Source organism: Chelmon rostratus, chromosome 2 (assembly GCF_017976325.1).
Source record: "Chelmon rostratus isolate fCheRos1 chromosome 2, fCheRos1.pri, whole genome shotgun sequence".
In the NCBI taxonomy this organism is placed as follows: Eukaryota; Metazoa; Chordata; class Actinopteri; order Chaetodontiformes; family Chaetodontidae; genus Chelmon; species Chelmon rostratus.
The window spans coordinates 7,543,968-7,566,897 of NC_055659.1; the positions used below are offsets into that span (position 1 = coordinate 7,543,968).

A 22,930-nucleotide genomic window follows, 5' to 3' on the forward strand; every position below is an offset into this window, starting at 1 on the left:
AGTTATCGAGCAGAGCGGATTCTTTATGTTTCACTGATTTCTTTAATAATTTTGAGACAACTTTACATGAAACAAGGAACAATTAAATGAAGGTCACACATAATAAAATAATCACTCCATCTGTATGTCCTGCAGAGATTGTCTCCTACATTTCATTTCATTCATTTCATTTCAATGGGGGGGGAAAAATGTCACATGAAAATTCACTTTTGTTGTCTGCTAAAAAGGCACAAGTAGGCTGCTTTGACTTGTGAACAGTCAAACATTACATAGTCATAGAACAAAACTTGTACCACTGTCTGCTATTGACTAAATCAAATCAAATGATTTTGTGTCAAAAATAGCTGATGTAAGGGAGAAGTAATTAAAACAAATGCACTGCCCGTATGATAGCATGAACACAAGAGTTAAGAAATAGCTAACACACTACCGACATGTTGTGTTTTTGTTGCAGAATGTCATTTCCTAGAATACACAGGCAAGAAGAACAACAGATGGACATTCAGGAGTAAGTGTTCGTTGTGACAGATAACACCAGTTTAACACAGTAGGCTGCTTGTGACAGAAAAATATTCATCTGTTTCTTTATCTACTGCTGGTATACAGTACGTCCAGCAATGAGGTGTTTTCCAGCAAGGCATAAAACCTGTAATACTCCCAAAACAAAAGGAAGAAACTCAACAGAGTATTTTCATTTCCTTCAGAACATACAATACATACGTTCTCTCAAATCTATGCCAAATCACTAACACAAGACATAACAGATGATGGCTTATTTAATAAGAATCACAACTGCAGATTGGCTCTATGGTAGATGAGTGGATTTGTATTATAAAAATATTTTTACAGCATCTACTTTATAACTGTGTTCTATTTGCAATAGTGAAAATTAGTTTTCATCATAACAATGCATAACTTGTTCTCGTTACTGTCAGAGAAGCATACAGAGGAGCTAATTCTACTAAGGCATTGTTTTATTTACAATGAGGATTAGTTGCCAGTTGTGAAATACAGTATGTTCTTTTGTGCTGGAGGATTGATTTTGGTGCACATGCAGAAGTGTTTCTGATACTAATAATAAGGCTTCCAGTTCAAAGCCTCGGCATGCAGAGCTAAGTTACACAGAGGTTGAGATTGTTAGGACCAAGAAATCAAAATGCCACAGCTGCGATTTGACTTCATCCTACATTTAATCAGGCCGTCATTTCCAAGAATGTGGTTTGCGGGACGAAGGGCGCTTTCGTCTTCACTCAGAAGCGGACACAGCCACTAGTTTCTTCGGGGCTGTCAAAGTCGATTCCTTCGCACAGGGACTCCTTCAAGAAAAAGGAAATGTCACTGACTCTCATGAAGTAATGCCTCACAGCAGCAAATCCTATTTGAGGAAACTAATGGTTTCGCAGGGGGCCCAGGAGTCTTAAGTTCCTATTTGAAAAATGAGGTCATCGTGTGAAGTGTGGTAAAACAGCCACGTTTGTGGAGACTCTTCTTGAGCACGTTCTTAAGACGTGATTAATTATTAATCACATTTTGACCCGGATTGGCTCCAAATCATAACCTAGAACACTTAATGTTATGCAATAATGAGCAAATCTGTGCTCAAATACCTGTAGGTTTATTCGATTTAACGTATGTACAGTAGCTACATTATTTCCCCATGTTGATATATATGTAGGTGTCTAACAAATACTGCCATCAAAGAGTTTTACTGAAGCCAATTTCACTGTTGCAGCCATGTATGAAACAAACACAGAATCTTAGTGTTCTTGATCAGATGAAACAAAGCCAACAGCAGCTTTTGTTATAAAGTGCAAAGGTAATGGAAGGTTAGAGAAACCCAAAGACTCAAAACCATAAAAATACACCATTGTGACAACATATACAACGACATGAGTTGAATTATGGGAAAGAAAATGAAGGGGTGGTTACGTGTACCCAGTCTCCAAGATACTCACAGACGACCGCTTCCTATCCGAGGCTGTAAGGCAGATTTGAAGAAAATGGAGAAAGAGAGAGATAGATAGAAATGTGGAGAAGGGCTGAAGCACTGAACCCACAAGACAAGGCCAACAGATACACAACACGTACAAATATGAATATGCATTTTTTAAAATTTTAACATGTTTTCCAAGTTTGAAATCTGTCGTTTATGTATTCTGTCCAGTTTCTCAAATTGCTCTCAAGTTTTCTGAAATAGAACTTAAAAAAATTGAATGACCACTGTAGATTTATAAAGGTTATTTATAGCTAATAATATGTTTATTACTATCTGTAACAAAATATAGTAAAAAAGATGTCTTTGATGTTTGTGTGTCTTTTCTGTCTCATAAATCATGAGGCGCTTTCCTCAGCAGAAGGTAGGCATGCTGTTCTGCATATTCAAGCTGGAGACAGCCCAGTGGTGAAGCAGACGTCATGCAAGACGAACATCCGACTTTGGAAGCAGACACAGGCAGGACGTTAAGAGAAGAGAGCAACCCACTGCAGATCCAAAACGTGCCCCGAGAGAGAAAGATAGAGAGATGGATTCCATGTACGTCATTTTCAACACACACACACCAAATCATCGAGGGGATCCAACACTGAGGCGAGGGGATGCCAAACACAGGGTTACAACTGTGGTGGGAGGTGACTGATTACAGTTGACGGTGACTGATTTTACAACCCTGATTCCAAAAAAGTGGGGACGCTGTGTTAAACTTAAATAAAACAGAACGCGCTAATCTTTTTTTGAAATATACAAAATTGACAACAGTGCAAAGACAATGCATTTAATGTTTGACCTCATTAACTTCATTGATTTTTGTAAATATCTGCTTATTCTGAATTTGTCGTTTCAAACAAGTTGGGACAGGAGCAGCAAAAGACTGGGGAAAGTTGTGGAACGCTCTAAAAACACCTGTTTGGATCATTCCACAGGTAAACAGGTTGATTGGCAACAGGTGATAGCATCATGATTGGGTGTGAAAGGAGCGTCCTGGCACAAGCACTTTGTGAACACATGATTGGATAAAGGATGTTACTATATGGACTCAGGAAAACTGTAAAACTGTTGTCAGTAAACACAGTTTGTTAGCAAATCATTCTGTTTTTATTCACGTTTACACAGTGTCCCAGCTTTTCTGGAATCAGGGTTGTAGAGGGGGAGCCTGTAACTCTGGCACTAACTTGGCTTTGCCGTCCCTCTGGCATCAGAGCTGATGGGGTGGGGGCGAGCGGTAGCCAGGGCTGGTTGCCCGCGCTGTAGAGCCTGGGACGCTTGACCTGGTCGTGACTGGACAAGGGAGTGTAACTATTCCGCCGATGTATGAGAGCAGAGTCCCTCGGGATTTTACCCTGGTAGGAGATGAAACACCGCAAGTGTTAAGGAAAAGGATCAGGGAACACACAACACCCGGGGGACACCTGACCAGACACAGCCAATCAAACGAGCCGTCCTCTCCACATGGATCCACAGCAACAGGTAAGACAACTGAAGCCGTTTTTAGTGAGCGTTTCAACCACGCCATTCCACCACACAACACAAGACATTAATGAACGTTAGCAGTACACCTCTGATTGCACAGGAGAGACAATGACCTGCTTCAATCAAGATAGAAAACCATATAAAATGTTTCAAAATGGGGCAAACAGCTCAAATCCAGCAGTCTTTCATACACATACACATAATCTTAATATCAGGATGCAACAAGAGCAACGGTAATGATTAGATCAGCCAAGCAAGGTAGTATGATCAGCCATTGCCTCCATCAAGGTAAAACAAGACCAAATTAACAACTGACTTAGTATTCATTAGCTCACAGCTCAGGCCAGACTGATTAATTAAGGATTAAAGATAAGAGGGGCATAATGAAACAGGGATATAAGGGGGAAGCAAAGCCTCACACACAGGGGATGAGTGTGATCGCATTCAGCTGACAGACACAACAAACAAGACAAAGAGTCTATTAGACTTCGGATTAGACGCAGAGATTTACTGATATGTTCAGAATTATTACTGCGAAAGTGAACAATAGACACATACTTTGCATATATGATCACGTTAATGCAACAACGTTGAATGTGCATTTATGCAGCAATGAGAATTTTCAGCTCACGACTTACAAGAGGCCGGTCTCGGTGTGTGTTTACTGCCTCCACATTAAGATAAAACATTTCCACTTTGCAACCTAGAAGATAAAAGACAGAATACGTTGGAATGAAACACGCATATGATGAGACAAAATCCAGCTATTTGCAGAGAGCTTCGTCTAAAGACCTACCATACGCAACGGGGGTTAGCTTGAGGATGGTGTGGAGCGGACATTTCATGTACGGCAGATCTTCTATGGGATGAAGAAGAGAGGATACGACACCTTATCATCTGCCGGTGTGATCTAGTATGTGTGTATGATGTTGTGTTTATCTGACCTGCACCCTTGTCCAGGAAGTAAGCTAGCAGACAGCGCATCACGGCCTGGTGGCAGATGACCAGCACGTTGCCTTGTCTCTCTAACTCCATGATTACCGGCTCCAAACGCTGAACAAGGTCTTGGTAGGACTGGAGAAGGAGAAGAGGCGGCTTTAACCTCGCTGCAGAAGGTCATGTTTAAACAGGTTTAAAAGTAATCTAGGAATAATAGCAACAGGTGAGAACTGTGATCTGCTGCCTTTCACAGCAGACACTTTGGCTGTCATGGCAGGAAAAGCACAGGTGTTACTAATAACATTATCATTATTGTGGCTCTGTTCTGTTTAAGTCCCTCAGTCGCCCTGAATGCACAATAACAGGACCCTGAAACCAAAGCAGCTAAATGGTATTCAGCCAACATGAACTGGATTAATTGCACCTGCAGCTCGAGTGTACCTGCTTGCCTTCAACTCTGCTCATCAAGCACCCAAACCTGTGCTTGTGTCACTCTGCACAATGTTAGAAATATAACCATAGTAGAAATCATGACCCTTTGGTTTGATAAAGTTATCATGATATAGAAAGCCCCACCCCACCGGCTGATGGGATTGGTTCCTTGGGTATACGATGTATGAAACCCTGGCTGTCATTGGTCCACTGTAGTTCTAGAGTGGAAATCATCAGGAATGACACCGACTGCTTATTTTGCCCCTGATATGTCTTGTTTCATATAATATGACATTCCAGGGGAATGATATCAAGGTTAAAAAGGAGTGAAAAAAACAGTGTAAGACAGCGGGATGGAAGCAGTGTGTCAGGTCACCTCTCCTCCTGGATAGCGATAGTGGTACTTGTCCTGGTCCCTCAAAGCGAACTCCTCTGGGAATGTCTTCTGGATCATCTCGTAAGTCATCTCCTCACACACACCCTGGACAAGGACAGCAGAAGTTTTGAATTAATTAAAAGGTCTGCTGCACGCAATAAAGACAACAACTCATGTTTGAACTTTTCTTCCAAGGAAACATGACTGCAGGATTTAAATATAGTCTGTTTTTAATATCTCTGTCCTGATGAAGACCCTGTGAGCTTGAAACCGGTCTGCGTTTTAACACATATGCACGGCTAAACAAAGGCTTTTAATATAACTTCTCTCCTCGCACTGACGAATGTCTTCTGCTCTGTGACCAGTATCTTTTGAAACATTTGAAACCTTTTGTTCCTCTTTCTTTTCTTCTCCCCCCGGCTAACCTAAAGCGTCAGAAAAATACAGCTTCTGTCGATCTGCACCAGAGCTCCATGAATCTGTAATGATTCTTAGAATTGTAAAATGTGGGAGGCTGGATGACAGCGTACTGACAGCATCAATCTCGTTGAGTATCTTCCACTGTTCGTAAGGAACCCCCAGCTCCTCCGCTGTCTGGATGGTTCTTCTCAGTTGGCTCGTCCACACCTTCAAATCTGACAGTTTGTGCTCCTCGATGAAATCTCGCAGGGCGTGGGCGAACTGGGGTGTGAGAGAGACGGAGAGTATTTCTGCTTCATTAGATTCATGTTCGGTGGCCGGACACAAGAAAATGGGAAAAGGAGAGGATTAAGTGTGATAAAGGTCATGACTCAGGTGTTCTTAATATTGCAGTTAAGTACACCTTATCCCACTGAGCTATCTCCCTGAGAGAGGCTCGTAATTAGGTTTTCAGAAGACGCTGGCTTTGCAGTTCATAAAATGAGGATTACAAAAGAGAACCTGAACCATCGCACCTGCCTCCCTCGAGGAGAAAGCTCAGAGTCTCCCCCGATGCGGCCTTCAACGTTGTGGTTGCTCTCGCCGTGCCGACACAGGTAGATGGAGTGAGAGTGCACGTGGATGTTCATGAGGTAGTAGACGATCTTACTCTGGATGTAGTCCTGCACCCGGTTCACCAGGAAACGGCGGCCCACGTTCATCACCTTGATGAAAGAGAGGTCCCTGCAGGTGACAATTAAACATGTAGGTGAATCGAATGGTTGTTCGCTGCCGCCATCTAGTGTTCACATTCTGAAATGCAACTGTAATTTCCTCAAAATTAAATACAAGATGCTAACAATTTTTACTGCTAGGGTGGAAAAGAACATTTTAAAGTACATAATTAGCAGTTGTTTTTTTTTTTAATTTTAAATCATGTTTTTTAAAAAATCCATAAATAGAAGCAATAGGATTTGATGCGTTCTCACTTGTCGTAATCATCAGGATCTAACGGCTGGTACGTAACCTTGTAGCACTCGATTCGTTTGAGGAAGTCGTCCATGACTCTCTCTCTGTGTCTCTCAGGGTAGTCGGGACTGGACACTTTCACTTCCTGTCACAGGTATTCAGCACATTCAAACAATGTGAGCGAGCACGGTGGTCCTTACATAACACTGTAGATAGTGTGAATATTAATAGATTACAGGCTTGACCTGGACAAGAAGGCACAGTCAAGCGTTAAAGTCTCGTTGGTGACATAAGATCATACCAGAATATTAGCAGCAATGACCTCTGGGTCGTCACACACGGACTCCACAAAGAACACCTGTTGGAAAAAGGGGAACTCGGGAGGTCAACATGTGCCAGTGATGCATGAAACTGTCAATTGAATCAATGCTGTGACAAACTATCAGCCAGGTTCCTCCTCAGAAATGAAAGGTACCCTGTGGAGACTTCCTGTAAGCAACCAGAGTTATGTTTACATTCCAAAATGAGTGCTTTTCCTTCCACATGACACATTTGCACAGCTGATTTTCTTTAATATTTTGAAGCTTGACTGCATCCATGTTGGCTAGCTGGTAGTCCTCTTGTCTGCATTTTGTGGTGCACTGCTTTGTTTATTAGCGCATTAGTGGAAAAAGCTGGCAATAGATGGGATAGCATGAAACTGGCAGCAAGAATGTGTGAGGTGATCAGGAGGAAGTACACCAAATCATAGCACTACTAGTGGCCGAAAACTCCAATACCTTTAAGAGTATTTGTAAATCAAATCAATCAGTGTTTAACGGATATTAATGACATCTTTACTACTTGTACTGCTGTTGCTACTTGATGTCTTAAAAGCTGCTGACTCCACATGATCTTGGCAGATAAAGGTCCAATTTAATGCGTAACCACAGGTCAGCAAAAATTTCTTGCTTCAAGTCCAGGAAACTGCTCCATTCACATGGTGTTTAACTGTGAAAGTTCGGTTTCCATCGAGGCCCAAGAGGGAAAAGCAAAAATGATTTAATTCAGCCAATCTTACCTTGAATGCGTTCTCCTTCACAAAAGCTAGAATGAGGTCTCGCCGTTCTCTTGTTGTGTTTGTTGCATCAAACACCTAATAAAAGATCAAAAAGAAAAGAAAATATTTCTCATGTATGGTGTGATGATGTGTGTGCTCTTATGGTAAAATGTGTGCGGGACAGTTTAGGATTAAGTTGTGTTCTGGGTATTTTAAAGCTTATGGAAATGAGCCAGCACTGAGACGCAGACAGAGAGACAGATGGACGGGACGGCAGAGAGAGAGAGAGGACTCACTGCGATCTGACCTCCCTCCGTTGTCAGGTACGCCTTCACGTCCTGCAGAGCCACCAGAGCACACTGCCTGTGGGAGAGAGGAAACATGGCGTCAACAAACAGTCCTCTCTGTGAGCCTCAGTACGCTCTCACTCGCCAAAATCCACCATCACTCAATGTGTGTTGCATATAATTCAGAAATGACACAGAAAATGTCAGAAATCAGAAAGTACATTGTAGGTACCATTTAGATCTTGATTCTCTGTGTTTTTTCTAGTGTTTTATTTACTTATTTTCTAACCCTAAACCTTTTTACACATTTTGACACAAGGGATATCCACGGTATCTGGGTTAAAGCTAATCTGAAATCACAAAAAAAAAACCATTTTCCCATCTTCTTCTAGTGGGATCTAACCATGGAGAACAGAAAAATCATATTTTTGGGGTTGATTTAGTCAACCTGGAGGGCCGATGGGTGGGATTAACTCAATAGAACAGCACTAAATTGTCCTATTGAGATAAAGAAAAAGCTTGAAACACTGGAAACGCGCTCATTCGCTTTCCAAGAGTTACACTTAAAGATTGATGCCACTCTCACGTTTGTAGGATAAATATAAAGCTACAGCCAGGAGACAGTTAGCTGAGCTTAGCATTAAGACTGGAAACAGGGGAACAGGTAGACTGACTCTGAGCTTTAGAGGTGCTGATAGGTGGATTTTGTTGCCTTGGATCGAGCCAAGCTATCGCATTTCCCTGGTCTCCAGCTTTAATGCTAAGCTAAGCTAACAGGATGCTGGCAGTTGCCTTATATTTAAAGGACAACAAAGTGGTATCAAACTATCACTTCTACTCAGATTTCGGCTGATCTAGCCCACACATCTGGCCAGAAAGACAGCAAAAACGTGCATTTCGCAAAATGTCGAATTATTCCTTTAACCCCAGCAGCCGATACTTCCAGCAGCAAAAAAGATAAACTCTCAGAATTATTCACAGCTGTTGTTTGACCCAGGCTGGATACCCATGTAACACCCCGGAGGGCCTGTGTCGGCTTCTGAGTGACAGCAGCAGCTTGTTTAATATCTAGGTCACAATTCAGCAGCGGGATGCGGTGAGCAGCCCGTCACATTTTCAAGACGGCCATGAATCGCAAACTCCATTTCAATTATGACTGCTGGGTAAGACCATGAGGGAAAGAGACAGTTATATTCTTCATGAGACTGTTTTGGTGGAATCAGCAGTGATTCACAGTTGATCTGAATACGAACGAGCAACCACAGGAATGTGGTGGTGACACTTTGTTGTGTGTGTGTGTGTGTGTGCACATGAAGCATAGATCAGTGCTACTTTAAGGTAGCATGAACACTGTGCTGACCCCAGATGAATATCGACTGCTGGCCCCAAAAACAGCTTAGTCACCGATGCAGCAGTGGAGGCTGCAGAATACCAAACAGACCCATGTTGACTGGAGGAAATGTGATACTCAGTCTATGCATGTCTTATGTAATGACTGAACGAGAGCACACGATGAGCACATGTGCAACAGTGGAACTTACTTCCTTATTTTCATGGCCTCTTCATTGTCGTGGCGGAAGAAATCATAGGACTTGTAGGCTCTCACAGCCTCTCTGCGGTACACGCCTAAGTTAAACACTGCAAGAAGAACAGACGGCATCAACGCTCGGCCTTTGCTGCGCTTGTAAGAAGTCACCCGGGCTAGTTTTTTGTTCGCCATTACAAATATTACAACTGAACTGAAGCTAAATTTAGTCTCCTATTCTGAGATACTCGGACATACAGTACATGCATTTACATGTGCATGTCATGTGGGGTGAGGAGGTGATGGTTGCGAGGGAATATAGGAAATGTTTAGACTGTCATTGCAAAGTCTCTGAAGTAAAAAAAATGTATATTTCACCTGTAATCAACATCTTAACTCTCATAATACTCAGATTACATCTTTCTTCTGTAGGTTAAAGCCAACGTTACAAAATACTTGTTTGTCACTTTAGTTTGAATGCAATTTAGATAAAATTAGATTTAAAATATTGATGTAAGTACAGAACAACAGCTAGAAGACCACTTTTGAGTTAAATATGTCACCAATGTGGCAAAAAAAAATCTGAAATCAAGCTGCCTTATCAACTTTAAATATGCAGCTTTTTTAAAATTCACTGTTAGGATAAACTGAAAGATACTCAGAGGGGAAGCAGGCCTTTGTCATGTGCTACCTTTGGTTGGGACTCCGATCCAGTTGAGGTAACGTGTGAGTTTCTTTGACATGTAGGTCTTCCCTCTTGCAGGCAGGCCGATCATTACGATCATTGTTGGAGAATTAGTCATATAGGAGGCCCATGCTGCACAGGAGACATTCGTCAAGCACATTAATAGGAATGATCAATGTGCACGAGCATGAACTAACAACAAATTCTGCATAAGAGGTAGAGAAATGATTTAAAATAGAAGTAAATCTGCAAAGGTCGGCTGGCTTCAACATAATCACTTCAACCAATGAAAATACTGCACCTAAAGTGCATTTTGTTGCCATCCTTCCAGGATTAATGCAATCTAATAACTGGGTCATGTGTGTACCGGACAAAAATAATCATCTCTTTAGACATAAATATCATCTGTGAACTGGGATCATGGACAGGATCTGAAGAAATTAGAAGAAGAAACGTCTTGGGAGAAAAAAAGCAATTTCCTTGAATAACAGTAGAAGCCACCGAAGGCATCACACACTCTTTACTCTCTGCAGAGATTCACGGTTTCATTTCTGTCTTTTGCAGGTCCTCCAGAGAGGTGATTCAGAACAGGTTGTGATCCACTCCAGAGCGAAGAACACAAGGCGTTGTGTTCCAAGCGCACCTGCAGGCTCTGAAAGCAGTCATGCAGAAGAACATGTGCGGATCTAATTATGGGGAAACTTGGACTTTACTTACAGCATTTCTTCTCATTCATTCTCAGGTCTGTTTTCTTAGCTTCTGCTGAGTTTGCAGAGCCATTGTCTATCTGGGTGCTTGACATGTTGAAATCAGCTCTCTCTCTCTCTCTCTCTCAGATGGGCATTGTCCAAGCTGGGCTGAAACAGAGGAGTCATGCACAAATGAAGCTCTGATCAAACAGGTTTCTGGCTTTTCTAAAAATATCTCCTGGTTTTAAGTATCCTTGGTAACGTCCAGGGATGCAACCACAGGAGCAGGATAAAGATGAAAGGCGCTGCCACATCATCTGTTTTTTAAAAAAAAAATCCTCTTGGTTTAACGCTCTGTATTTACAAAGCCGCATATGTGGCAGGCAGGCAGTGATTTCCTCTCTAACCGAGGTGACTGAGTTCATGCGACACTACATCACACATGAAAATTCAAAATATAATGCTCCCTCGAACATAATCCATGCAGGACGAGTCTCACACAGCATCAAATTCATTATGTGTGTTTTTTTTTACCTGTTCGATAGGTGAGTCCTTTCCGCCGGGAACACCTCCGTCGCTTCAGGACCGAGAGACTGCGGCTGCCGCTGCGGCCGGAGGAGCCGGTCTGGTCGGCCTGTCCTTGGTGCTGAGGTGCCTCCTCAGCGCGCTGGTGTCCTTCCAAGCCGGAGGTGTGCCTCTACGTCATTTTTTTCCCCCCTTACCGTAACGTTGATAATAGATCAACGTTAACGCACGGGCCGGTACCGCTAATTCAAAAGCCCTGAGAACAGAACATAAAGGGGTCTGCAGAGGAGGAGGCGCATGTAAAGGAAAAAAAAAAAAAACAACAGAGAACAAAACCGATGAACCACGGATGAAAAACATTTATTCACCTCTATCAAACATCTTCTTTACACGTAACATTTTGCATAGCTTTTTATTTTATTCAACAATGGTCCTCAATACAAAAGGCAAATAGTGGTCCGAGTCATGACTTACAGGTACCATTACAAGTTTAAGTGCTAAAACACAACCCCAAATAAATAAAGCCCACTTACAATCACCATATTTCCTCCTTAAACAGTACAAAAGGCTGAAAGTTGAGTCCCGGGATGCTTCGTTTCATACAGCGGCTGCCCGTTTGATTTGATTGAGTTTGATTTATTGGCTTTAGAAAGCACATAACAGCTTGTTTTACAGTTTATTGTACTAATGAACTGATGAGAAACATCAGCGAATAAGACTTAAACAAACTACATTACCATCTGCGTTTAACTTATTTACATTTTCACTTTGTGTCCACACATCTGTACAAGACGCACGAGGAAATCTGGATGGCACAGACGCCTGAAATGATCTCAGACCTCGACCTATCGCTATATTTACCCACATTCTGAGAAACATTCAAGGGTCAAAGGTTAGGCACTGGTTTAGCGGCGTGGCGGATGGAAACGGTGTTGCCACACCAGCTGAGGAGCCAGTAATGTTGTGTGAGCCATTGTCAGAGCATCTCAGGCTTGTGAGTGACAGGTGAAACTCAAGACGCAGAAGTTCCAGTTGGAAGGCACAGACGACGACTGGACTGTCAGTAGGTTTGCACTTTTTTTTGTGAATGAGAGGCTGTCTGCAGCAGATGAGGGGAGCTCCGGGTCTCCAGTGTCCGACTGTTAGTGGTTTGCCATTTTCACATTAAGGCTTGATTTTCCACAGCTGGAAATTAAGCAGAAGAGATAAAACTTTCATTAGAGAGAAAAAAAAGTGCTAACATTTCATTGTGGTGCATTCAAAGGGACAGGTCACATTTTGGGAAGTAAGCTCATTGACTTTCTTGCAGAGAGCTTTGATCAATGCCAGCCTCATGTCTTTGCAATAAATACTGAGCTGGAGTCAGACGGCAATTATCCCATTTTAGCTTAGCATAAAAGCTTCTCAGAGTTAAAAGTTGCATTGGCCAAGAGCTCAAAAGACCACAGATAAACATCTCTTTTGTTTAATCCATGCACAAACAGCAATGGTAAAATTACAAGTTGTGGTTAAAGGTGCTAAAGACAGCCAGGCTAGCTGTTTCCATCTGCTTCCAGTGTTTCTGCTAAGCTAGGCTAACAGCCTCCTGGCTCCAGTTACACATGCTTAACACATGAGTGATATACAGTAGCTCTTCAGATGTGATTCTCTGGAAGAAAGCAAACAGGCATATTTCTCAAACCTTTGAACTGTATTTCCTGCCTTCATTAAGAACACTTTGACGCTTGTCAGTGTACAGTACTTGTAATTAAAGGCACTGTCTGTTAACGACTTGAACGACTCTCCAGATCATCCTTTTCATCAGTCACATCTTGCATTGTTTGCATGATGCCCACGTATCTTACAGATGTCCATGACCACAGCAAGAAGAATTTCAAGGTATTTCTAAACTCCAACACCAAGAGCAACTATATAAACTAAACTTTAAATGGAAATTTTTAGAATTTGTGTGTAAATGTCACTCTATTGTTTTATTATAGATGGTCCAAAATGGTACACACTGAAGCAGGTGAAGTCAAGATAACATTAGTTTTAGAGCAAAATCACTGCATCCTACATTTCCCATAATGCAACCAAGCATGATGCAAGCCTAACTCAAGCCGTAGAGAAGAAGACATTAAACAAACATTTTCATAGGCTGTATAGAGCTTAACGTGAGGAGCAAAGTGACGTGTCCTTTTCATCTGCTTTGTTCTGTCACCGTTAGAAACCAGTGGAGCTGTAATGTTCACGTTTAGCAGAAAGACTCTCACTCTGATGTTGAAGCCCAACAGGTCGCTGACCACGGCCGACACGGCGGACAGGATGACCACTTTGGTGATGTTGTAGATCAGAGGGTTCACGGTGAGACCCAGCAGTCTGAATGGAGTATCCAGCTCCTGGGGGAGGTCAGAGGGATTGCAATGTTATTTGAACTTGACAACATGGGTACCCGTACCTCGAGGCAAGGACAGGGCCGAAGCCAGAGTGGCAAAAATAGCTCCACTGGGCCTTCATTAGAAATAAAATAATTAAGTTACAACAAAATCAAATTTATTTTAGATGTCTTGAGGCAATCTCCAGTGACGTAAAGCAGGTGATTGAATTCTTGAACGGTCCCCAGCTGGACTCAAACCAGCAACACTGCAGTTCATGGTCAGCGTCTTCACCCTGACGCCATGCAGACACCTATCGTTGAACAGTTTTAAATGACCGATATCAGCTATCAGTGGTAGTAACAGCTGTTTTCTACACGGCCAGCAGGATGAAGCATCACTTTTAATAGTAATTTATACGTCTGGGCAGTGTTTTAGATTTGTATGAGCCATTTAATATTTTCAGTTTTTGTTTATTGTCTTAAAAAAAGCATTTAAAACATTAAAGGGAGGTCCTGGCTCAGACGGTTTTGTTCTTAGTTGTCAAATAATTTACCTAACTCTGGGTACTTTTGTTAACTTAAATGTGCTTATTAAACACTGTGGGTAGCGGTAGTGTGCATTTAAATATTAATAGTGGTTTTACACACAATATCAGTGAATTGTCATTATTGAAAGATTTGGTTTAAGATGTAGGGAGAAATGATTGTAAAACTCTGCCTGTATTAAACTTTGATGGGGTGTAAATACTTTAAATACAAATATGCACAATATTTTATACTTTAAAAACAACCACAAATAAAAGTTTTGGCTCTGCTGGTGATTTAAAATACATTGCCAAGCAAAATAATTCAGATGAAGCAACTCTGTACGGCAAACGAACACGAAGCTGTAAAACAAAGAAGCTATTTGCTTACCTTCATCAGCTTTGTAGCTAGTTTCAAAACATTGTTCACTATATTGAGTTCCTCTTTCTTATTGGGCTTTTTCTCCATCTTGAGATACAAATTGATCTGCAACCAAGAAGAGTTTTACATGCTGTAAACTGCACAATAAAGACATCATCATTTATTTAAACCTGCATTAAGCTGATGGGTGTTGCCCACAGCGCTGAACCCACTGAGGAATAACCTGCAGCGCCATGTGTTCTGCAGACACGGGCTCTTACCTGCTCAGTGAGCAGCACTGAGGAGTTGCTGTACTTGCAGTTGGTCTCTGAGCCCAGCGTGGCCAGCCGCAACAGAAAGAGGATGAGGGAGGAGGCCCACACCATCAGCTCCCAGTTCGTCAGAGACTCGAGGAATGTCTTGTGGCTGTGCAGAAGCTGAGCAAGGGCAAAAGCAACTGTGTTTATATTCTGTGTACCTGTGAAAATGAGGACTTCTCTGTATCAAGCAGAGCTTTAAGTCTAATCTTCACTCAGGTAATATGATGAGATGGTTACGTGTTTTGTTGCTGCCTTGCTGTTATTTAATCTCCACGCCGGACTCACACTATTTGAACAAGGTTATTAAAATTGTTTCCTCTAAGCAGATCAGATCTCTTCCAGCGGATATGACTGACCTGGGCACAAATGATGAATGAAATGGAAAGCGCTAACAGGAAGATGGTGGAGACAATGACGTCAACCGAGCGCTGCGGCCCTCGTCTCTGCAATGAAAAGCAAGTCAATGGTGCACTATTACAAAGACAGGTCCACGACAACCCTTCGGTGGTGAAACAACGCAATAAAAGATAAACAAGGGAGTATAAAAGCAGCGGAATACAAACCCTGAGGAAAGAGCGAAGTGACAACCACATCTTTATGTTCTGGACTTTCTTCAGCCTGAAATGAGGGATCTCGGACTTCTTGGCCTTGCGAGCTGAAGTGAGGTGGCTGAAGTACTTAGCAAATAAGAGTCTCTGTTGTGGGGAAACGTGGGAAACACGGTCAGAGACGGAAAGCACATGACAGAATTTAACAGTCGTGCAAAGAGTCGAGTGGGTGATCCTGTGTCGGTGTGTTGTTTCAGATACCACCTCTAAACGGCCACTAGAGGGACGCCCAGCCAACATGAGGAACAAATGGATTGATGAGTGAGACTGTCTCTAGCCACGCACACCAAACTGTGTGTTGTTATTTTCAGAATAAGTTGTTTTTGTGTTTTGTCAGTTTGTAATGAAATTTGGAATCTGGATTAATTTTTCTTACTTTTATTTGGAGTTTGTTTTTGGAACAGTTCCCATGATGCTTTCAGGGATGTCAGTAGGATATATAATACAGCTGAGTTAGTGAGTTAGATTTAGGCTAAACTTTGAAAACTTCCAAATGTTGTCATAAAGCTGAAGCTATGATTCCTAAGAAGATTTATGGATGTTTATCTCAAGTACTGATAAAACTGGAAGGCAAACATTAAGCTGAGTCTAACAGTATAAATCATGTCTGTGTCTTGAAATTTTGAAATTGCATCAATCAGGTTCAATGGGTTAAAAAGAAGCTTAATGAAGAGCAGGATAACGATAGAAGTAAAATCTCACAGATTATTGTTTTACTACGTTACTACACGTATGGAGAGACAGAACTAGAAGTAAAGAGAGAGGGCAATGCTTCAAGCCACTGTTCACCTGTTTGTATGTTCTCTCAGCCACACACATCATGAAGAAGAACAGCCCTATGAGGCAGACTCTTTGCACTGTTGTGATGAAGAAAAAGGCGTAGGCCTGGGCATCATGCGGCCCCACCACCATCTGTACCAGCTCCGTCAGGGACAAGGAGCCGAGGCTCGACACATCCAGGTGCTGAGCCAAGCGGAAACCAAAGGGAAGCAGCGCCAGGATGGCGGTCATCAGCCCTCCTAGCACAAGATAACCCATACCCTGCTCCACCAACTTCACCTGAGAACGAGAAACACGAGAGAGAGCCGGGCTGTAAACACCTGAACAAGTTGTTTAAGGTTTGTAACTCTGAGCAATCTTTACCCGCAGAACATAAAGGGGATGATGTGTACCCGTGTGAGGATGATCCCACTGATCTCCAATACTGACATGTCTGCTTTCTTACACTCGCCCTGCTCCCATATTATGGCACTGACGCGGTCCTTGGATGGGTGACATGCCTGCAGCCAAGACAGCTGGTTCTGAAATGAAACACAACAAATACCATTCATTTCACTGGAATTCTGCATTGGGCACAAGATACCTTCAGATCACATGAAATGGTTCCAGACATATCACAGTCTACATGAAGTGAACAACTAACACCATAAAGTTGGATCCTTTTAGGAGTGTTTGACATCCATGAATAAAATGTACCAACATGTTGGTTCAGGAAATTCCTTAAGACAAGATAAGACAAGACCAGTTAAAGAAGAGCAATCCAGACTTTTGTTGTTCTTACTCCGGTCATTCCCTGCTGTAGGCTCTCATCATCGCTGCTCAGAGTGGTGGTTTGTGGGAGTGCTATGCCAGCGTTGTACCTCCCGTTCCCCTCGCTGTCGCTGCTCCCCGTGGAGGCGGTGTCGGGCCCTTGGAGAAGCTCTTCCCACATCGTGTCGTCGGTGTCGGAGGCAGGACGAGAGCTGACGCTCGGCCTGAGGCGCTCCACCTCCCGAGGCGTCACCTTGATGTAAGCTCCACTCCCTTCCTGTTTTCAGTATATTAGGAGTTGTTTCAAACAGCTTAAGTAAAGTGTATAACGCCAACTTTAACTCCAGCTTTATTACTGTCTGGAATGTCTGTAACAGAAAGTTTTACCTGAAGTCTTAGTGTAGGTTTGGGGTTGGACTTCAGATTTCTCTTCCTAACAGAAGACACTGGTACAGATGTCCAGGTTGCAGCAGGGTGCCTCTCTTGATGAAGTATCGAATGAGTTACGTCCACTGGTTGTACCCCTTCTTCCTCCTCACTGGAGAGCTCGTCGGATGCCCCAAATCCTGACCTTCTTTTGTTCTGTGGGAGAAAATCAAGACACACATACATCTTAAGAATGTACTCCAAACCATGCACGACGTTGACAAATGCTAAAGACTGCACAACTACGGTGTACCCATAGTAAGCAAACCTCATGTACTACAGGATATTAACAAAATAACCATCTGATAATCTAATGAATTCCAATACGACAGCCCTAGAGTAAATACAACAATAACAAAGGTTGTAATCTAATTCTTCTTCTAATCTTTATTCCGCTCCAATCACAGTCGAGGAGGGTCACTGACTGGATTCAAGATACATACGATCATCTTTATCTTCACTATACTGGTGTCATTTGTCTGATGAACTGAGATTAATCCAGGTAAGAATCAATTTGCCTTTCTACGGATATTGAGACAGTAAAACGACAAACAAACAGGAACATATATTACGGATCAATGACGAAAGACCTTTTACTGCTGACACATGTTAGTTCCTTCTTTGCTTCATATCACAGCACTGATATTGACTACTGAGATGAGTGACTGTACCCTCCTCTCTTCGTACAATCGCTGGCTTTCGTCAAACTGCCAGGACCCCTGCTGCTCTGTGTCCCCGCTGTCATTCTTTTCTTCTGATTTTTTCAGCCCTCTGCCCTTCCTCGGCCTGAAGGAGACAGAATAAAAATAACAGTCCAAGACAAGGGATTGTGGATACAGCAGGCATTACAAAATGAGCTGAAACCACAGGAGTGAGAGAATTATTGAGATTATCAGAGAGGCTTTAGTCCACAGAGTAACTTTAGGTCGATTAAAGGTCTTTTGGTCTATTTGTGTGCATCATCTGGGAGTTAATGCATGCACCAAGAGGTGAGAGTGTGCTGGTAAAGGCAAATGAGTGTGCAGTGCCTAACAATGAGAAAACCACCTCCTTCTGCGCGCGGGGCTGGTGGTGCAGCTGGCAGCTGGACTGCCCGAGGGCCACCGGCTGGACTCAGTCGACACAATCTGGCAGTGCACAGTGCCCAGCAGCAGCATCAGACACATGGGTCCAAACACCTCGCTGGCACTCGCCCCGGGGACCTCCAAGTACAGCACCACTGCTGCCACTGAGGGGAGCAAAACATTTGGCAATAGCAAACAAAACAGTCTCTTCGGGGAGCCATTAAAACAGAATTCATGCTTACTAATGAGGTCTTTCTGTGTCGCACATGTGTAACGGCTTACACATTTGTTGTTGCAAATTAAGTGCATATCAAAAATCATATACTGTATCTATTTTCTTTCATGACTTTTAATGAGTGTGTCATTGTTTTTTTCATGGTTCAGCAGAGTCAAAAGAGAAAATCCAAAAACTTCTAGCATCCATCTGAAGGATTTTTACAACAGCAGTAATGTTGTAACTGAACAACAACAACAACAACGCTCAAAATAGAACAATAAAACTCTCTTAAAGAGGAGGCACAGTGTACAAAGTGCACAGATTCTCTTTATATTCTTATTATTTTTAAGTTTTTAAAGTAAGTTTTGTGCACGTCCCGTTTCTTAATTCATTACAACTCCATCACTATTCTTCAAAATCTCTGAATGATATCTTTATGAGAACTGAAATCTGTTGCGAGTATGAATAATGCCAAGACAACACAGTATGAGTCAGTTTACAATTTGTAGTCTGTTGCTTGTACCCTGGTTCTTGTCATTATGTTAATGTTTTAATTCATTTTCAAACATGGGTTAGCTTCTAGGAAAGTCACAGCCCCAATATGAATAGAACTTAGATTAGAAACAGTGAGCTAACCTTGCATGAAGTACAGCACGAGGATACATGAGGAGATGGACTTGGAGGTCACCTGGATCCACCACTGGAAGAAGAACGGGAAAAGCAGCACTCTGACCAGACCTTTCCGAGTCAGAGCTGTCCAGGGACTCTCTGGTTTGGCTTTGCTGAATGTTGACCCTGAGGGGAGGAATGAACACATTAGAAATACAGTATACATATAAACAGTGAAACTCACAGAACACATGGACTAGTGTGGTACGTGCTGAGGGGGAGGGAGAAGATCAAACAAACTGAAAACAGGTGGCGAACTACTCCTCATTGACTCTCACCTCTCACTAAGTCGACATCGATGAGGTCCGGTTTGATGTGACCCGTCTTCTTCGGTTTGCTGTCCAATCCCTAAATGGCAAGTGGAAGTTTTGGACTGAGTGGTAAAGCAGAATGTGAATACGCAAACATTCAGAGGTTTGTATTTGTCTTACATTTAGATCTGTCTGCTCCAGAGATTTCTCCCAGACTTGTTGATCATAGGCCCCGATCTGCAGCAACAACAGAACTTTTATAAAACTTTTAATTTAAATTAGGCACTACAGCCGCATTTACTAAGGATTTGCTGCCCGTAGACAAACTGAGGTTGTCCATATTTATTATTTAAGTGTCTTAATAATTGCATTCAGTATAAGACTGCAAAACCATTTCCAAATAAACCAGGTAATTAAAATTTATATATTTGAGATTTGAGATCTTCATCAAAATAAATCTACATTAACTCTTATCAAAAACATTTCCAATGTAAAAGACAGGACTTGGTAGTCTAATAGCACATCAGCAGAAAACATTTTCTCTTTTTCTCGCTCCACTGCTCTTCAGACGTGTCAACACATGACCTAAACAGCCTGGCATCAGATCTTATTGGCCCTTCATGCAAAGCAGATGAAACGCTGCTGGGCTCTTAAGATTAATTAAAAAGTTTTAGTACATCGCAGTATTGGAAAGGTGTCTTTAGCTCTGACAGGCTGAGTAAGAACCCCCATATACGTCTGCACATACGGTAACCTGTTGAGCAAGTCACACCGTCTTTGTTTTTCTCGACTTTATCTAGTTTGCACAGGAAAGGTAAACAGGAAAAAGAGGGAAATGAGCACATGTATAGACTAAAACAAGTTTTGTTGTTGTTGTTGATAACAAACATTGTCCTGTCAAATAAACTAATGTAAGTAAATCATAAATGTCATGAACTTGTGTATGCTGGTTTTTCTCTCTCTGAGACCATGCGCATTTACTGACATACTGTATAACATGGCATTTACATGAAGAGGATTTAAATAGAAACATGGCCTCTGCCAGTATATGTTTTTGTTAAAAAAATAAATAAATTAAAGACGAATGACAGGGATGTCATTCCTGCAAATTACTTTTAGTCCACACATGTCCTTTAAAATACAAGCGCTACATCTACGCCCGACGATTTCACACAGACACATCAACAACATATACGTATAGCTGTTTCTGTGTCTATATCACATTATATTTTTTTAAAAGACAAAATATATGTCGCACCTTCTCTTGGTACCAGGCTATTCTGGCCATTGTGATCAGGTGCTGGATCAGTGAAGTCGGAGTCAGGTCATTTCACAAAGAGCTCAGGAAAGAGAGACTGCTGGGCAGAAATCCAGATTTGTTCACTAAGCAAAAAAAAAGGGACACAGACAGTGAAACTGACATAAAATCAACACAACGAAGACCAATGGTTAACAAAAGAAACTAAATATAAAGTCAACTGTACACGATCTATTACAGAGTGTTTGGGTCATGAAACGACACTAAATCTGTAACCGTTAAACTGAATCGTTGTCACCTAGAAGACGCTAGCTAACAACGGCTGCCCGTTAGCAAGAGACCGACGTGGCGTTACTTACCTGAGATAACGGGTACGGGTCGAATTGGCAGAATCTGGAAGATACCTTAAGTAATCATCACAAACGTGTCGTTATATACTTTGTCATCAGTTTCAGGGGCGTTGCAGCGTCTTGTTGTCAGACGGAGCTAACTGCTAGCAACACGCTTTATTGCCACTTTTCGACGCAATTTTGTACAAGCTGATTCGTTAACGTTACGTTTATAAATCGCTTCCTTCTTACGTACATGTCGATATGTCTAACGATATGTCTATTTCAGCAATTGTGTACTTCGCTAACTTCCCTCTTGTTGTTCATGTAGTCTTCCGCTTCCCATTTCCGGGATTTGTTGTGCTGCTATTGGAACATATTAAACCCTAAGCTTTGTCTCTCAGGCGAAATTTGCCCTCGCACAGGCTGCGTCCAGAATCTTTTCCCGTAACTAAGATTGACAGACAAGAAATTGCTATCAGCCTTAAACCTCGACTCCACAATTTGTGCTCTACATTTTAACTTAAAGGTTTGGCTGATGAAGGTTGACGCATACTAGTAAAGGCGAAGTGTTGCCTGAGAGGTCGATATATGGGAAAAATAAACTCAATTTTTTTTCCCTGAAGTTATTCCTAACGTTTCAGCCAATCAGAGCGCAGCAATGTAGAGCGAGCCAGAGAAAGTGATGATGATAATAACTAGGGCTGCAAATGACAATGATTTTAATGATTGATTATTCTGCCTATTACTTTAACAATTAGTCATTTGATCTATAAAGTATCCTAAAGCCCATGATCATACCTTCAAGTTTGGGACTGATTTTACAAATACTGCAACCCCAACAGCCCTATAATATTTTTACAAGCTACCAATTTTTTCACATTTTCGGTATTAACAATCTAAATAATCTAATTCCTAAAATATGCCGCTGTCTGTCTCCTGGCGCAACTGCCTGAATGCTGTTTCAAAGCTGTACAACAATGCCAGAAATATAATTCTGTTGGATAGAAGAATAAGAATTATTTTATAATCCCTCTGGGGGGAAAAAATCATTTCTTTTATACACATGTACAAACACTCCACTGGTGCATGCTGGATTTGAACTGTCCACTTTCCGATTCCCAAGCCAAGAATTTACAGATTAAGTTACTGCTGGTCAAAATATTCCAATTCTCATTATTTTAATGGCTTAAACAGCACAAATGAATGATTTTGACTCTAAAAATGAGGTTTACACTTGACATTTATATGAAACTGTAAAATATAAATGTCTTCTCAGGACAATAAAACCATCACACTACCTGAGACAATATTGACAACACAAACTTGGTGTCCTTAATGGTGTCTGCAGCCCTGTTCAAGTTGCTTTTATGACCACCAACAGTCCAAAATCCAAAGATAATTAGTTTACAATCACAAAAGACCAAGAAAAGCAGCAAATCATCACAACTGAGAAGCTGGAAAGAGGGCATGTTTGGCAAAATAACTTAAACAACCAACCACTTCTAACGATTGATGCAGATTAATTTCCTGATTGCTTCAGCTCTAATGACAATGATGTGGGATTTTTTTGTTTGTATACAAAGTCACCACAAACCACATGGCAGGAGCAGACACCTGTATATGTATGACTTTGATGAAAACATGCATATGCATATCTTATGCATAAAAGAAGACTCTGTAGCC

General features: G+C 41.8%; 2 protein-coding genes across 3 annotated transcripts; both read right to left on the reverse strand.

Moving 5' to 3' along the window:
• Positions 1-87: 87 nt before the first annotated feature.
• On the reverse strand, positions 88-10,935 carry LOC121612012 (6-phosphofructo-2-kinase/fructose-2,6-bisphosphatase 2-like). 2 transcript variants are annotated; one of them, XM_041944765.1, is made up of 15 exons: positions 10,835-10,935; positions 10,124-10,249; positions 9,449-9,545; positions 7,917-7,983; positions 7,642-7,716; positions 6,883-6,939; positions 6,602-6,726; positions 6,149-6,356; positions 5,748-5,894; positions 5,214-5,318; positions 4,411-4,540; positions 4,263-4,325; positions 4,105-4,169; positions 3,169-3,336; positions 88-1,316 (listed from the first exon to the last, which is right to left on the reverse strand). In XM_041944765.1, the coding sequence occupies exons 1-15, from the start codon at positions 10,917-10,919 to the stop codon at positions 1,251-1,253; spliced, it is 1,584 nt and encodes a 527-aa protein (XP_041800699.1). In that variant the 5' UTR covers positions 10,920-10,935; the 3' UTR covers positions 88-1,250. The 2 variants fall into 2 exon arrangements, with proteins under 2 accessions (XP_041800699.1, XP_041800689.1); XM_041944755.1 differs by lacking the exon at positions 88-1,316 and having other exon boundaries at positions 3,022-3,336.
• A 740-nt stretch (positions 10,936-11,675) lies between these two features.
• On the reverse strand, positions 11,676-21,589 carry phtf1 (putative homeodomain transcription factor 1). The gene is made up of 17 exons (XM_041944747.1): positions 21,275-21,589; positions 20,916-21,040; positions 19,838-19,894; positions 19,685-19,754; positions 19,374-19,532; positions 18,504-18,684; positions 18,128-18,242; positions 17,418-17,612; positions 17,062-17,307; positions 16,673-16,801; positions 16,290-16,559; positions 15,456-15,587; positions 15,249-15,335; positions 14,854-15,009; positions 14,603-14,698; positions 13,584-13,709; positions 11,676-12,516 (listed from the first exon to the last, which is right to left on the reverse strand). Exons 2-17 carry the CDS (start codon positions 20,943-20,945, stop codon positions 12,496-12,498), a joined length of 2,070 nt encoding a protein of 689 aa, XP_041800681.1. The 5' UTR covers positions 20,946-21,040; positions 21,275-21,589; the 3' UTR covers positions 11,676-12,495.
• Between the last annotated feature and the right edge of the window lie 1,341 nt (positions 21,590-22,930).

Bases quoted from the DNA above. Each gene is read 5' to 3' on its own strand.
- LOC121612012 (XM_041944755.1), bottom strand. From the start codon at position 10,919: ATGTCAAGCACCCAGATAGACAATGGCTCTGCAAACTCAGCAGAAGCT. The intron at 9,546-10,123 runs GTAGCACATGAC...TTCTTCTTGCAG, and splicing joins GATCGGAGTCCCAACCAAAG to TGTTTAACTTAGGCGTGTAC. The intron at 7,984-9,448 runs GTAAGTTCCACT...TCTCTCCCACAG, and splicing joins GAGGCCATGAAAATAAGGAA to GCAGTGTGCTCTGGTGGCTC.
- phtf1 (XM_041944747.1), bottom strand. From the start codon at position 20,945: ATGGCCAGAATAGCCTGGTACCAAGAGAAG. The intron at 17,613-18,127 runs GTACAGTCACTC...TTTCTCCCACAG, and splicing joins GATTGTACGAAGAGAGGAGG to AACAAAAGAAGGTCAGGATT. The intron at 16,802-17,061 runs GTAAGAACAACA...GTTTCATTTCAG, and splicing joins TACAGCAGGGAATGACCGGA to AACCAGCTGTCTTGGCTGCA.